Raw genomic sequence first — 17,029 nt, 5'->3', positions numbered from 1 at the left:
CCGTTTGGTTAGTTTTAACAAGTAGTACTCGACTCGCTAACTAGTAGCTCGATCTTTACATTGAGATCTTTTAGGTCAACTTTCAATTAGTGCTGGGTTAAGTACGGACTAATTGTTGTTTTACTTTCATATATATTTTTGTGGAGTAATAGTAAAAAAACAGTTTATTTCTGAATATTACTACTTGTTCATTAAATTCAGCTTTGTGATCATTTTTTTAAGTCTTATAGGTTCGAATCCCGTATTTTTATCTACGTTTTGATTACTCTAATTACTAATACAAAAATACCTTATAAAATTAAATTGAAATTAAAAAAATATTTTTTTGTCAACTTCTTGCAAAGTATTTGAAATAGTCAAAGTTATACCTATATTATATTTTTTTTTACCGTTTCAGAAAACCTGGTTGCTGTTACCAAAATTTGTAACGCTTTTCCGGCACTTATTTATAAAAAAGAGACAAAGAAAATAGTCGGTTATTTACCAACATATAATAAGAATAAATACTTTGAAACTAACGTCTCTATATCTTATAACATTCTCTGTTAATGTGAAACAATCTCAGTTGCAGCAACGTAACAAAGTAATTTACATTCCATTATCAATTGTCTCCATTTTAAATTGGACACTAGGGTGCAACGTTTTCACTTATATCTGTGTCTGAATGCAATCGTTTATCACTGCTACCTACCACATATATTTTACAACTATTAGGCTGTGAAATGAATATGAGAGGAGCGGCAAGCGAAGCGATTTCAAGGTGAATGGATATACTCATACTTAGGCTTAGGAAGTAATTGGCTTATGCCCGCAGATTCAACAGCGTTACAAGTTGTTGTATTAATAGTATGAATGCTGGCTTTTCAATTATGAGAGTCATGTAGATTTGTAATAGTAGATGTGTATGTATTTAAATATTTGCACACAATATTTTCCTTGGAAAACTTTTTGTGTGATGCCAAATGCAAGAAGTGCAATACATTTTTGCATTTTATTGATTAACCATACATTTTCTGGCTTTATTTCTAAACTTCTAACAAAAAACCTCGCTCATACGGACGTTTTTTAAACCCTATATATAATAAAACCCAACGTTCAGTGATTCAGCAGTTTTATATTATAACTTAGGCGGCCGAAGTATTTAACATATAAATTTATAAAAAAAAACAATGAATGTCCCCCTGCTGAGCAAGGGTCATTTCTCGGAATGAAAGATTGAGTGATTTAACAGTCGAGAACCCCAAATAATTAGGCCGATAGGGTAGAATCAGCTAGTTGGCAAAAAACGCTAAAAGTTTCGCTCAGCTACAATAACCACGCCCTAACATTCATTTTTCAACGACTAGTAGACTGTTCGCATCTGTTTGTCTAGACTTTCCAAGTTCTAGACTAGATTACCTATAATACGACACATAAAGAGAGTCAGACAATTCTGCTCTTGATGGTTTTATAAAAATGGACCCGATTGTCGTATAAGACAGCACTCCTTTGAGAATTGTCACAAAGGACTTGTATTTGTTTGAAACGCTTTGGTGATTGTCAATGAAAAGTATTGTTATTTAAGTGAAAACAGACCAGTTTTTTTCTTGATTGTGTGACACAATAGCTAAGGTAACTCGTGCACTAAAACTTAAGCGTGCCTAGAGTCCTACAATTGCTAGGAAAAGAAAATGCCAGCGTCTTTTGACTTAAGTTTGGTCCCATGCTTCGGATAACCGCTTTGCGATCAGGGTTTTCAATATAGTTAGAAGTTTGGTAACGTGTCTGTTATTTGTCAATAAGCCCGCCCCTTTTAACATGATACTGATACAATAAATAGAGAAAGGTAGATGTCTTGAAATACACATCTCTCTCTGTATCTTTCTTTATATCAAGCGTGAAGCGTAAGAAAATAAAAATACGAGTACAAGGGTGTTACACCAGTATAATTTTTATAAATGTTTTGAATAAGACCCTTGCCCTAACAATTTACCGTCCCATTTTCAAAAAGGTATCCAATTAAGAGTTACATTTTTGCATAGCAAAGGATAATTAATAATGTCGAAACGTAATTTAGTTAATGAAATAATTTATGACCGTTGTAAATTAAGAGGGTCTCGGAAGAAAAATTATGGCTGCTACAATTACCAACGGACTACAATTGGGTCCTTCATCCTTCTTCATGTAATTGATAGCCTTATGCTACTATAATTAAGAAAAGATGTGAATACATAGAACATAGAACCGCGCAGTATTTAACCATAGAAAAAATACACTTCTAAACTGTTTACAAAACTTCTTTAGGGAGATATGGGACGGAAATGTTGACCAAAGCAAGTATTCGTAAATGAGTAGTCGACGTAATCGGTAGGTGTAAAATAGTGCCATAAGCTTTAAGCGTACAGATTTGATACAATTGTTTAATTTACGCGAAATTGTCCCGTAAATATAAGTACTTATGGTATAGGTGGAAACAGTTGTACAATTTGGAGAAAACAATGTCTGTAATACCAAGACATAGGTACAGACGCCAAGGAAGCAGATCAATTCATTCTTCTTTTAACATGTTTAATCACGATTTCATAGCTAGCGTTACCAATAAAAGGAATAAGTACCATTCTTCATCAAAACTACTCTTAACTCCATTTCTCAATCAACAACACACGCCTTAAGCACTAAAATCAAGTATTACAAATTAATAAATCAATCACTAAAAGAAAACATCGTGAGTAAACTTAATACCGTATTTTATAAGGTTTTAAAGTGAATGAAGCCAGCTAACCCGTAAGGCACATGTTTATAGGTTTCCTTCGTTTGCCTATTTAATGAGAACGGGGAGGCAATCATTGTGAGGGAATAAAATGTTGCTGGAACATAAAGTGCGTTACGATTCTGTTTTATCGAGCTCTTTTAATGTACGGCTTAAAGCTGTTGTAGGTATTATAGGAAGAGGGATACGACGCAATTGTGTTGAATATTGAAGCAATTCTCTTGATATACTTAGGTAATAATATTATTATGTACTTTGATAACTAAGTATATGTCTTAAAAAAGGTTCATCATACTATTGCCGGTTTATGTGGGTATCATATATATTTTTTTAAGTATTAATTTTGGCGGGTATCTGCAAAAATGACTAAATACTTTCTCAAACTTGCACTTCAAATGTTCCAAAATCGAGAAAATTAATTACAATCCTCCGTTTTTTGTCAAAAAACGTAAAACACTTACCTATAACTTACCTTTTTTCCTGTAGAAAATCATTTGTTTTTCTACTTACCCACATTTGTCTGCCTCTGCCAATAGAACACACGTATTTCTTCATAAAAGCCATCTTTTTACTTTTAACACACTAGTTACACTTCCTTTCATCTAATTAACTACAAAATCCTAGACGACAAGTCAATCAATCACAATATTCACAAAACTCAGTCAATAAACTAATAACAAATATAACAGTCGACCTTTCAAATAAAATGTAGGTTAACTGCGCCTTTACGGTGTTGCCGTTCATAAAAATTGCGAGCGTATAATGTGATTGTACTGGCCACACTGGGCGCAACTGTGGCGCGCAATATTGTATTTACGAGTTTCTGATTTATAACTTTATCTGGGAATGGGTTCAGGTGTGTTTTAAGGGTTCAATGGTTCATGATTGAAGAGAAACAGATGTTTTGTTCTTATTCAGGATTTCGTACGGTGATTTAGCTATCATGAAGCTTGGTTAAAAACTTTGTTTGATAACTTGATTTAGAATAAAAAAAATGTTTTCACAATTTCTTACACGTTCAAGAAAGTATTTAGGGAAAACTTCCTAAACAATAAGTTAATATTTCACCAATTAACTTAAAAGAACTTTGCTTCTCCGGTCTACCATATTTTTTTATAACCATTTACTGTCCCACTGTTGAGCGAAGTTCTTGGCAAGGAACGAAGGAGGGGTAAGGCCTTGAGTCCACCACGCTGTCCAAGTGCGGAGATGACTCATTTTTAATGAACCGTTAAGCATCCGGTGGCACATACACCTGCCTATAGCTAGTTTTTCTACCCCTAATAAATTATTCACCAAATCACTTATAAAATTACCGATTCTTGTAATCCTCTCGTCTCCCAAATTCAGGGAATAATCTCCCTCATTTTACAAGAATTCGCCCACACCTTAAAGGAGTCATTCAGTAATGTCATCAAAGATTGTCGAGAGTACTTATCGCTGTAGAGAAGCGAAATTGTTTCGTCAGCACTTCGATTGTTCAGTGATCCGAGTTACTTTAGTACGTTTTTCACTTTCCTCAATTAAGCGCATATTGAGATTATACCTAGTAGGTAATATCATTTAAAGCTTTTTATGGCATGAATGACACAGGCACTATAACGGCACTATGTTTATTATAATTATGTAAAATCTTAAAAGGTATAGCAGTCTCTATGACATAATCAATGCAGTTTCGTAATTTAATGTTCAACCGCGAAATGGGAGTTTTATGAGTAACAAAAAATAACTTTATTAAATCAACATGAATTAGAATGCAAAGTCGATGTTTAAATCATTATAAACATTAAAGTCTACCTTTGTAATATGACTAACAATGTAACTTTAAGTTCCCAGTCATGTCAATCTCCGAAAATTATTTCACTCTACAAATTGCCTTAGACCACAAAAATCTATACTATTAATACTATTAATATTATAAAGCTGAAGAGTTTGTTTGTTTGTTTGTTTGAACGCGCTAATCTCAGGAACTACTGGTCCGATTTATAAAATTATTGTAGTGTTAGTTAGCCCATTTATCGAGGAAGGCTATAGGCTATATAACATCAAGCTACGGCTATTAGGAGCGGAGTAGTAACGAAAAATGTTACAAAAACGGGGAAAATTTTGACCCAGTCTCTCTTAAGTGACGCAAGCGAAGTTGCGCGGGTCAGCTAGTGAGAAATAAAACAATTTTATATTTGTACCAATTTAATATTTACAAAATATATTTACATTAGAACTACAATATTAAATTTAACAGTAACGGTAGGGGGTTATTACGATATAAAAATATTTATAAATTAACGACTATTCATGTATTTGATCTATGGAAAACTTATTTAGTTAGTATACATTTTAACAAGAATGCAGACAGCGTGGAGATTAAATAACTATTGTAGAATTATATAACATAAGTATATATAATATATAACTATTTAAGTATATGTATAATATTTTATTGATATTGCTTTCGGTGAATTAGACAGATCTTGTATACAAGTTACTCGGCTGAAGCAGGTACATACAATTATTTGTCGAAGTGTATACATATTTGAGATATATAATATACAAAATAATTTGGGTAAATCTTAGCTGTTTCATAGTAACATTATAATACATTTTGGTATATTTTCGAGACACAATTATTTACTTTAATATTGTTCAATATTTTAAGTATTTGAACACAATCCAACTGCACATCTTACTATAGTTTCCTTTAGAATAAATTATTCATTTAGTTGTAGACATTTATGATAGTCGTTACAATTATCCATTCTACAACCTTTTTCGATAGGAGTGTAGAATCTTAATGGAAGAACTTGCAAGGGTCAGAATTTCAAATGATTTTTATATGTATTTCACTTGCTTTACACAATTTATCCAGTTTCAATTTCAGTAATATGCTTCGTCGTATTATATAAACTTAGCTTATAAAGACAGTTTTCTTGAAAGTACAAAAGTTGCATAGTTTAAGTCGCGTTGAAATCCCTTATTTTAGTTGTTCAAGTGTTTACATTGTTAGAAAGTATTATCGCTACTGGCTTCGTCTTGAATTAAAAAACGTATTTAGCAAAGTATACAGCGAATTTCCTTATTATACATAGTATAATATAGAATTAAGTATAGTGTTGTGTTAATATAATCTTTAGTTAAGTTCAATATACAGTAGTATTTATGAGGTTATAGACCATCAGGTAGATTTAAGGCATTTTTCTGTCATTTCCATACATATAATCTTCTTATAATATACTTTTATAATTAACATATTTGTAATGCTCTTTTTAAAAATAAAATTATGAAATAATCTCACTTTAATATACATTATCTTTTAAGCGGAAATTGCATTTCAATGCAGGTATTCCGCTTGAAAGCGAGTAGTTTGCTTAAATGCGTTTTGTTCGCTTGAACGCGGAACGTTCGCTTATAAGCGTGTCACGCTTGTTGTATATAAATAGTGGAATTAATCGGAATTTATTTCATCAGCCACTTGCTGCCATTTCGCTACTAGACTAGATACGGATTTTTGTTTTAATCCAATTGATGATGATATTTTTACCTGAAAAACAAATTAAAAATTAAATAGATAAAAAAATATCATTCAATTTTTTTTATAGTTCTGGGTTGCTATTAATATATTTGTGATCAGTTCACATAAAGATTTGATTTTGAAATTTTCTACAATTATGAGAAAACGCAAAGTATTGAGCTCCCAATCATGAATATCTTACATTTATTATTGAAACCAATTTCTTTTGGATACAAGAAATATAGATCAATGTTTTCATAATTTTTATTATTTAAAAAAGATAATATAAACTACTCACTTTAGACTTCTTCTTCCTCACTTCTCGTTCCTTTTCTCTCTCCCTCTCTCTTTCCCTATCGCGTTCTCTATCTCTCTCCCTCTCTCTATGTCTCTCTGGTCTCTCTTTAACCTCAGGTTCGGGAGAATTAGCTGCAGTTTGTGGAGCTGATGATACTTTTTCTAATTCTGCTAGGTCGTTGTAGAAGGACGCTAGCTCGTCGCCTATTTCTTGTTTTGGTTCGTTCTGTAAAAGAAAATCATAGTTTTCGATTAGAAATATTGCAGATTTTGATTTTCTTCATAATGGGATCTGATGATATTATGATCCCAAGAACATTTTTATTTGTTTGGTTACACAATGCGACCCGCAAATATTATTGTCTCTTGTATTTGTTAACCAGTCATAAAATATAGCCGCGTATACGTGCACGCACGTATACGTACACAAGCATCTGACAACGACCACGCAATGCGACGCAATCAAGTTTCATTATGGAATTCCTTTAAAAAGTAAAAAGCTCTGTGCTCGCAGGACAAAAGTAGACAATGAAGTATATAGAGATCAAGAAAAATCTATAGTAAAACTACGCCTGACTTTTTGCATCTTAACGTATCTTCTTAACCAGCGTATCTGAGGGCGAACTATGTTTAGGAAAACGAAATTTCGTCAAATATATGTGTTCGCTTAAGAATTTTTCTATGTTATTTGGATACGGAATAGGCAGTATCAGATAAGTACGCCTTATAATCTTGTACCATAGTTTCCACCGACATTTTATATCGTATAGAATTGTGATACAAACAAACAAAATTTCAATGAATATTGCTACGTACAGCAGTGGCTGGCAATGGCGGTAGATCATCACAGCCGGGCGGCGGCGGGTCGGCCCAGGACGGCGGCGGCGGGGTACGCGCGCGCCACGAGGAGGCCGCCACGCGTGGTGGTGAAGGTACCGTTACAGGTGGTGGAGTAGGTGGTAGTGGTGGTTGGACTTCTTCCTACAATACACACATATTTTAAATTAAAGTCAGAGCTCTTAAGAGCTTCTTATGTAAGGGACAGTTTAATATCCCGTTACTGTATGATAATGCTATAATTTTTTTCAGTATCAAAGTGAATAACTGATTATTCTTTACACAGCTTAACGATTTTAGAGATTATAACATCGGTCATTTTATTTTTATTAATAGTTTTTAAGACACCGTTATTTGTTGATCCAAAATTCACCAATGGGAGCCAAAACAAATGACAGCCACATATGAGAACTAGGCGTCTACAAAACATCACACATACTCAGAAAAATAATTCAAAATAAAAATATATATTTTATAAATTTTTCGTTTAAACAACATGAGTTATTTTTATAAAGACAGGTAAGGTACCTTAGCTTCAATGCCCGGATGCGGCGGCGTAGTACTAATATCCATATCCGTGTGCGCAGTAGCCGGGTATTCCCACTGCACTAGTCCGTCCGACTCGCGCCGGTAGCAGTACCGTCCCTCAGACCTGCATACACAAACACTGCGATCAAACAAGCGCCGTGGAGGTAGGAATACTGCCCGGTACTTTTACATACTTGTGATTACCTTAAGATATTCAAACTTTGCGTTTGAGACCCGTTACATTATAATATTATGTGTAGGTACGCGAGAATTTAAAAACTTTCTAAATAGTTAGTTTGTTGCACGTTATAGAAATTGATGGAATAAAAATAGAATGTAAATTTAACTCACTAATGTCCCACTGCTGGGCAAAGGTATCCTCCCTTTATGAGGAAGGGGATAGGAGAAGGATGGGCCTTGAGTCCACCACGCTGGCAAAGCGCGGGAAGGGGACATATTTAAAACTTAATCTTCAACTTAATCTTCGACGTTTTACTATCAGCTGTAATTTTTTTAAATCATAGACTTACTGTAGTCTCAAAGGTAGAAAATTACGCTAGGTACAAAAAGGAATACGTATACGTAAACAGTATACGCCCATTACAGATGTTTTAAGAACCATTAAAAAATAATTGACATATATGGAAACCAAAATCTAATGACGGAGAAAAATGTTTCTTTACAAAATAATATTATTCATTTCCAACTCACAGAAAACGTAAAATCGAACTCTCGATTTACTTATTTCTTATCGTCAAACGGCATCAAACATAGCTCGCAAAAGAGTAAGTAGCTCCATTAAATCTTAAGATAACCACAGAACTATCTAAAAGTATGGGGCCAACTTTAGACATAAAAAACACATGTATACTTTAACCCGTGCTCCGGATTTGTGTCAGAGGTCAAAATTTAAAAAGGTAAAAATTCCAAAATGGATGACACCAAGTATCCACAATCCTTTACACGTCGATCCCGTCCCGGCATTCTGGAAAAGATCAAAGGGCATATTCTTGAAAGTTTAAAAAATATTTACTTAATAGTTTTTGGTCTCTCACCAATTGTTGGGTTGTGACGTCACGCGGCGGCCGTCCGTATCTTCTGTCTTCCTCACTCTTAAGGGCTTATAGCTAGATGATAGCTTATTTTACAATATATGGGAATTACATGTTATTAAAGAAACTCAGTAGTTATTGTGATTATTTTATTGTTGTATCACAGTTTATCACAGTATTGTCAAAGGATTATCCTTTTGATAACAGTAATATATTAAATAAATCAGGTACATTGGTATAAATATTCGATTTCAGTCTTCGAGAACACGCGATAATTGCCGACTACTTACTGTGTGGTCTTCGGCAATAGTAGTTAATGATTTGCCATAATTGCCAAAACAAAAGTTCGTAATTCGCGCCTTTATTTCTTGTAAACCGTAAACAGTTATCAGATATAGTTTGCAGTTATGTCGACCGCAGAAGCAGTCGACAGTTATCGTGCAGTTGAACCGCCTGCTTTTTACGACATTTGCAGTCACGATTAACACAAAATAATTATTGAAATATACGCGTCAAATTATATACAGCCACAACGGTTTCAAACTAGAATTTTTTCAAAACCGGGATTCTATTATTATTTTCGCGTAAGAAAATGTAAGCAAACAATCAGTCTAAAACGTTCCTAATAAAGTTGAGCTTATTTAATCGGAAAGATTTGGCATCGTTGGCTACCTAATGTGTTTTTTGGATCCTTCAATTATTAAAGAAAATAAGTAATTGAAAAGTTAACAAGAAGATACAATCCGATCCCACCAAATCCACCTAAGAACGACATAAGAATGAAAGGTTTCAGTCGGCCTCGGAAAGACTTGTTTTTTTTTTTGTAAGAGAATGCGTACAATATTTTAAATTAATGTAATTATCTGAGATCTTTTGATAGTGTCCAAGATTTTACAAAAACAGTCACTCAGCGCCCACAAAAATACATTAGCGCAGCCAATGATACGCAAATTAATAATTCCCTATTCAAACAAGCCTAAAATTATTTGAAACGAAAAACTTGCAAGAGTTAAGGAGTCCGACAAATTTCCGTAAGGCCAAAATACCGTATTACAGAACAATTTCAAGATATTTCTACGTTGTCACTTCAAAAAATCGACATGTAAAAAAATCTTGAAATGGACTCGATGACATCACTGGCTGTTACAGTTGCAACCAAGAATTCTTCTCTATGAGATATCTCAGAGAAACATAAAAACACAATAAATAACAAAACATATTCAACATCAATACATTACCCCAACAGTCTTTTAGCATTAAACCGATGAAAGTCCAAATTTTATAGTCCATAGGAAACGCGAGATTAAACGACCGAAATCTTCAAATACGCATAATTTTATGTATTTGAAGTAGAACACTTTGTATTGCAAAAGTCAGTGTCAAACGATTGTCAAAAGATCACAGTTTTAACGCGGTCGCGAGTAGGGTTACGCGTCGGAAGAAATCGTTACGAAAGTATTTTATAGCAACATAATTTTCATATGAAAAAAACTGTAGTTTCATTTGTTTTTAAACCAGATTCATTAATACTCAGTAGACGATTAATTGTAATCCTTTGTTTTTCTATTGTTGGAAAATGGTTTTCGTCTCGTAAGGAGAAAAAGATGTAGCAATAAAAATACTCAAAATATAAAAATAGTTAATAATTAAATAGTCTACCAATTTCTGTAATTAAATTTTCATAACGATAAATGTACTTATGTAAAATTGTTCGTTTGGCAACACCATTTGTAGGCGTTGAAGAAAAAAGTGATTGAGGATACTGAACAGTGTATGTTCAATCTCAAAAGTTTATTTAATTACATTTTAGAAATACTTTATTCCAGTCCAACAACGACTACAGTTTTCTCACACACACGCAATTACGTCACGGACAACTGTAAAATACGATCGTGCGGATTTCTCACTTGCACGTAACCCATGTAACGCGGGTGGAGCGGTGGACATGTCGGGCGACGGGTGCGGGTGTCGGGCGCGGGTCGTACCTCTCGAAGGCGCAGGTCCAGCCGGGCGGCGCCGCGCCGCGCTCGTGCGCCGCCAGCAGCCGCGCCGCGCGCGCCGCCCAGCGCCGCCACCAGCGCGCCGACAGCGCGCCCGCGCGGAACGCCGCCACCAGCGTCTGAAGGAACAACGAAAAACATCTTTATTGGCCACCCTTCATCTTCAAAACGCCGATCCATAGAGCTATATTTCACCGGAACACTATGGCGGCGCAACCAATCGCGCCACCGTGGTGTCCGTAAGCTACCAAATAAGACACTATACAGACACCACAACACAGTATCAAAAAAGACCTTGAAGAGATAGCACTGTTGCATTATGTACGTATAAAAAGAAACTTCAAGAATAAAAGACGTCACTAGCGCCAGACTGGCGACTGAATGAGTGAGACAACGTACAGCTCTGTATTTAGTGGTGATGCGACCTGTAACATTCTGTGCTGCCGTCCGAGCTGGCCGCGCCGCCTGACTAGTAGTGCAAAGTGCAACCAAGCGGACAGCAGGTGAGGTATATACATTATGTAGGCAGCAGCGACTAGTTACGCTGCCATGTTGACCCAGTGGAATGTCGACGTCAATCGCGTAAAAATGCCGAACAAATAATATACTGCACAGCAATGGTGACGTGCGAAACAGATGTTTCTTACATACGCAACCGATGCTACGCGACCAATAATTCCGTGTCACCTGAAGGGCAGACTTAAAATGCGTTTCCGAAATTCAGCCAGCAACGGCTACGGCCGACCGCAGTATCACGGTCTTTTATTTCCAACACGCCATTATGTTACACCATAATATAACGACAAAAAAAATATGACAATTGAATTCCATCATCAAATTGAGCGTAAAACAAAATGAAAAATGCCAAATTACCTGCATCTGAATCAACATCTCTTGCACAGGCGTCAACGAACACGGCTGCAGTTGATTCAAATACTTCAGCTTCATTTCCAACAATTCCGTCATGTCATCCAAATCCTCATCTTTCTTCTCCTCATTCAAAGTCTCTCCCTTCGTAAACACCAAACCGTTGCCATAAGTAATCGCATTCTTAGGACTCTCACTACTATCTTCGTCTTTACTAAAACCTAAACCAACTCTCTCGTTAGAAAAGCCTTCGATAAACTGTGAATATTTCGTAGTATACACCGGTTCTTTCTTTGGCAACACTGAATTTGAAATTCTAAGTTTCTTTTTCACATTGTCAACCCGTTCAGTGGTATCACTTAGGTATAAATTAGCGCCCTTTTTCTCAACAATTTCTGCTTTTTTATCTTCTGCTTCTATTTCAACAGGTAAGGGAGGTGGTTCTTCAATATTCTTGATACTTGGGAACAACGGTTTATGTTCAGGGATTGGAGGAGTACCGTCTCTTATGGGAGAGTTCTTCGCACTGTTATTATTAGACTTAGGACCTTCTGATTCTTTTTTACTTTTAGCAATTTTTGGTAATTCTCTCTTTTCAATTTCTTCTAATAAATCGTCAATATTGCAGGTGGATTTAGAGTCATCCGTCTTGGGTGTAGCGCATCCTGAAGCAGTTTCATCATCAATCATTTTCTGCAACTCTCTAGGTAATTCACCTCCCAATTTTTCTAGTAATCTCGCTTTATCTTTTAACTTCATTAGTAGCGTAGTTTCGTCTTGACTGTCTTCATCTGCAGGTTTTGAAGTTTTTTCCTGGAACAAAACAACTTTTATTATATCAAAATTCTTATATCCAAAACTAAATTGATGATTTTAAGTATACAAGTACCTCAGATTGAAAACTTTGAACCATCACATAGCGTAATAACTTTAAAATAATTGAGAAATATCATGACCTGACTCAAACTAGTGATGTATTCTGCTTGTAACGACAGAATATATCAAGAGTATATGAGAGAGGTCAATAGGGACCATGTGAAATCATCGCCAACCGCTGCCACACAAAGAAGGGATTATTCCAAATGGTTGTGAAACAGGGTCACGAATGACGTATTTCCCAATGAATTGTAAAGTTATTATTAGCATTTTCAGGCGCTTTTATCATCATAGGCACTTATAAAATGAAAGGTCTACATTATTTTCACAGTATCTTACTTTCTTTCATAGATTGTGATTGTTGCACGTAAAAAATCCGTTCTTTTTCCCACCCATAGAACTATGCGTATAGTCTAACCCATTGAATTATGGATAGCAAAAAAATAACATTTTCTACCCACCCATAAGAATACGAAACAATCTAACACAATTCATGACTGATAAATCATCCTGTGACCTAAATCGCAAATAAATTTATCTCGTCAGATAACGGCTCTTTAATGCGATTAGAATTAGGCATAGATACCTCAACTTATCAACACAGAAATAAAATATGTCGTAATAATTTATGTATTTATCAGTTATCTGCCCTTTGAGATTTCTGTATACAGAAAATTTATTAAAGTCATGATCAGAAAGATTATGCCAACTTTTGAAACTAAGAAAAGCATAAATAGTAGCAGGAGATGTTTAAAAATATGGGATAAAAATTATTGACTCTGTAGAACAATTTTCTCAAGTTTCGCAAAAATTTCTGACGAATTTGACTTTCATTTTAGACTGTGTAGTTTCATATGTGTATAATAATATTATTTTATAGAATTAATAGACATACCTCTTTAACAGAACTAGGAATCTTAATCTCAGGCGACTTCACAACATTACTGCTTATCTCCGGGGGTAGTTCAGGTCCGATTGGTGCACTATAGTTCAAGTTCGGAGGCAACGCTGGTCCGTATTCTATTGGCTTTAGTTTAGGTTTCTTAACCACATTATTTGGTTTTGGCTGGGCTTTTGGTAACGGTGGTGGAGGTGATGCTTTCACTGGAGTGTCCTGTTCATCGTTTGAGTCAGAGTCTGAGTTGTGGTATGATGTTATTAGTTCTATTTTCCTGTAAGAAAAAGAGTTTGTTATTGTATAAGACAAAATAATATGGATTTTAATTAAGGATAATACATTACCACATATTTTCAGTCATTATCACGATTCATGGATATGGACGGAGAGCTTAGATGTACATGTTCATCTATTTCTATGTTTAGATCTCATAAATGAAACTGTTCGTAGTTTAGAAGTCAATTTGTGAACTAAGTTACATGTTGGATTGTAACAATTATTTACACATATTGTGTAATATTTGCACAGTTTAGTTACTAAAACACTTGTTTAATAGAAAAAGTTTGTAAAATAATACAATTATTTTTATTCTTTCTCTCTTCCTGGCTATTTGTCCTATATGGTAGTGGGGTCAGCCTTCCTTACAATAAAACTATTTTTACTCAAAATGCTAATGCTTAAATATAATAACTTACTCTTCATCCTCATCACTATGACCCCGTTTCTTGCCTTGTTTCTGCTTCTCCTTATTGCCATTACTGTTACGTTCAATCTTCTTAGGTTTTATCATCTTGATGACAGGTCTGATCTGTGTTGTTTGTTTCTCAGCCAATGCTTGCTGGTATAGTTGCCATTCTTCTGCTGATACTTCTCCAGAGCCTAGAAAGAGTAATGTAGAATGTTAAGACAATTATTAAAATCATAGTTGTTGAAGTGATTTATATGAGTCACTTCTTTAATATTGAAATAGATAAATTGATTTAATGCATATAATTAGTAAAAGTCTATTGAATGGGGTAAATATTTTAAACAATAATCACGAAGCCATGGGAAACAGGTACTAAATATGTGACATTTGAGTATGTAATAAAATCCTGTAAGCTAATGCCATACATTAATTCAGGCTGTTTTTACAGCTGTCCATATGGATCACTCTCTTGAAGCCTGTACACAGGCTTGCAGACGAAAATCATACACAGGACTCCAAAACATTGTTCTAAAGCAAATGGAGAGCCTAGGTCATTGACACCTATGAAATCAGCCATAACAAAAAAAAACTAAATATAACTTAAACAAAAAGTGTTGTAAACAGTTTATTCTATTTACCTGCTGCTGACAACTGTTGCTGTGCCAACTTGAGTGCAAGCAAGTATTCAGGAGGAGCATCCCAAGTGACAGCATTTGTTTGCTGATTCCAGTAGTAAGTGAAGCCACTGGACTCATCGTAACATGCGGACCATGCTGAAAATGAGACAACAACATTTAAATTTTATTCTACTGATGAGAAAAAGCAACAAAAGTTAAGCAACAGTTTTCTTTTTTTACAGAAGACTATGACTTACACTATCTTGCAAATAGGGGCTTAAGAACCATTGTTGATATGTTATCAACACACAAAGTTAAAGGGAAATCATATAATTGCAAATACAAACAATGCAACTTGGTACGCTCGCTATATTGTACGTCTCCTAAGAAAATTTAGTAAATACAGCTTAAAACAATGGAAGTATATTTATACTACAACAACTTTGATAAAAGCTCTATATAATATATCTAAGTTGTTGTAGTATAAATATACTTCCATGATATGATATGTTTAAAGGAAACTCTCTGCCTATAGACTCACTTCTAGGCGAAGGTCTTCCTCACCACTTTTCACTATAACATGATGTTATTATTCTTTCAATGGTTTACATTATAATACTCATTGTTGTGATTGTAATAATAGATGGCTATTCTACAATTAGATACATGTATTGTCTTGAATAGGTATTGAATTATAAATCAATTAAATAGGTATTATAACTGTAGAATTGCTCAAGAGCAGTGAGTTTCTTAAGGATATTTCCTTATACAATAATAAATGTACTAGCAATCATAGTAGGTTATACCAGCTGCCTTCAGCTACTTACAATATAAAATAATATCTTAGTAGGTAGGCATCTTTATGATGCATGTATAAGTATCAAGTAGGTACATATGAATAGGAATTATTTTTTGATAAAAAAAAACAGATACCTGGTTTTCTATCAAAAATATTGTATTCATTAGTTGATTCCCCTATCTGTATTTGTCTATCTCAAGATATCAAATAAAGACTGCAGAATAACTGCATAAAAATCTTTTAGGTCAATAAATATGACTTTATCATTGAAACACATAATACTATCAAGTAAAATACTGAACACTTTACAGTTTGATCGTAATTAGCATTAATTTACATAGATACGACTCAACAGACAGCTGTTATCATAAACTACAAAAAACCTTGGATATTTTTCAAATAGTTCATTATAAAAATAAACCACTATTACTATGAACAATATCATCTTGTGGATGAAAGAAGTTTGATCTTGAACTACTGATACGTATTGAACTTTCAAATATAGAAACTCTCGCGATTGGTAACAGGCAAACAGGTGTTTGTCAATATACCTAATAAAATGACTTCATGGAAAAAGTACGTATTTACCCGCAACAATAACACCACGCTCATCATATAACTAAAATAATACTAACACATGGTTTTAAGACGATAATATGTTGGGAATATCTGAGATAAATGTAATAAATTGATAAAATACTCACGACAATGAGCGATCGGTGCGGGATGAATAGAGTTGACAACAGCAGTATTTGCATAGTTCTGAGACACATTTCCAACATTATAGTGATTTTTATTATTAGGCTCAGGAGCCCCGCCTGTTGCGCGATGATCGTCTTCAGATTCATCCTCAGAATCACCGTAATTAGCTATCAAACCAGCTAACGAATTTGCCTTACTCATAATAAGAAGTTAACACCACATAAAAATGTAAGTTTAGAATATGCAATTATAATGAATTGCGTTTAAAGACATAGAGTAAATATCAGATAACTTTATGCTATAACTATGACTAAGATATTGCACAAATTGTATAAAAACACTGCAGCGCCTGCTATGTTTGCACGTTTGACTTTTATCGAGTGACGGCCATTTTGATATTTATGCGGTGTTGCCAACTTATTAAATATTATTTTTCATGTTGATGATGAGCATTAAAAATGTAGGCAGATTTAAGTTCAATAAATCTATCATTAACAAAATAGTAGCTAGTAATATCTACACGTGACTACACAACTTATATTATCCCATCACTTCGTTCATATTTTTTTATTTCTGAATCGGAATTTCAGACAGTTCGCACGTCAATTGCG

At 34.4% G+C, this 17,029-nt stretch overlaps 2 protein-coding genes across 2 annotated transcripts in view; both read right to left on the bottom strand.

Moving 5' to 3' along the window:
* The window catches only part of LOC142976025 (uncharacterized), a 118,477-nt gene extending 115,063 nt beyond the window's left edge, over nt 1-3,414 (bottom strand). The window contains exon 1 of the mRNA XM_076119220.1: nt 3,260-3,414. The gene's annotated coding sequence lies outside the window, so the exon portion shown is untranslated. The remainder of the gene's footprint in view (nt 1-3,259) is intronic.
* Nucleotides 3,415-4,933: 1,519 nt separating this feature from the next.
* LOC142975862 (uncharacterized) lies at nt 4,934-16,799 on the bottom strand. Its single transcript, XM_076118973.1, has 10 exons — nt 16,421-16,799; nt 14,939-15,073; nt 14,308-14,491; nt 13,610-13,886; nt 11,845-12,651; nt 10,957-11,090; nt 7,920-8,043; nt 7,371-7,535; nt 6,556-6,780; nt 4,934-6,287 (listed from the first exon to the last, which is right to left on the bottom strand). Exons 1-10 carry the CDS (start codon nt 16,617-16,619, stop codon nt 6,192-6,194), a joined length of 2,346 nt encoding a protein of 781 aa, XP_075975088.1. The 5' UTR covers nt 16,620-16,799; the 3' UTR covers nt 4,934-6,191.
* Between the last annotated feature and the right edge of the window lie 230 nt (nt 16,800-17,029).

This window comes from Anticarsia gemmatalis, chromosome 10 (assembly GCF_050436995.1).
Source record: "Anticarsia gemmatalis isolate Benzon Research Colony breed Stoneville strain chromosome 10, ilAntGemm2 primary, whole genome shotgun sequence".
Classification (NCBI taxonomy): domain Eukaryota; kingdom Metazoa; phylum Arthropoda; class Insecta; order Lepidoptera; family Erebidae; genus Anticarsia; species Anticarsia gemmatalis.
The sequence above is the reverse complement of the archived record's forward strand: the minus strand, read 5'-3'. Positions and strand labels throughout refer to the sequence as shown.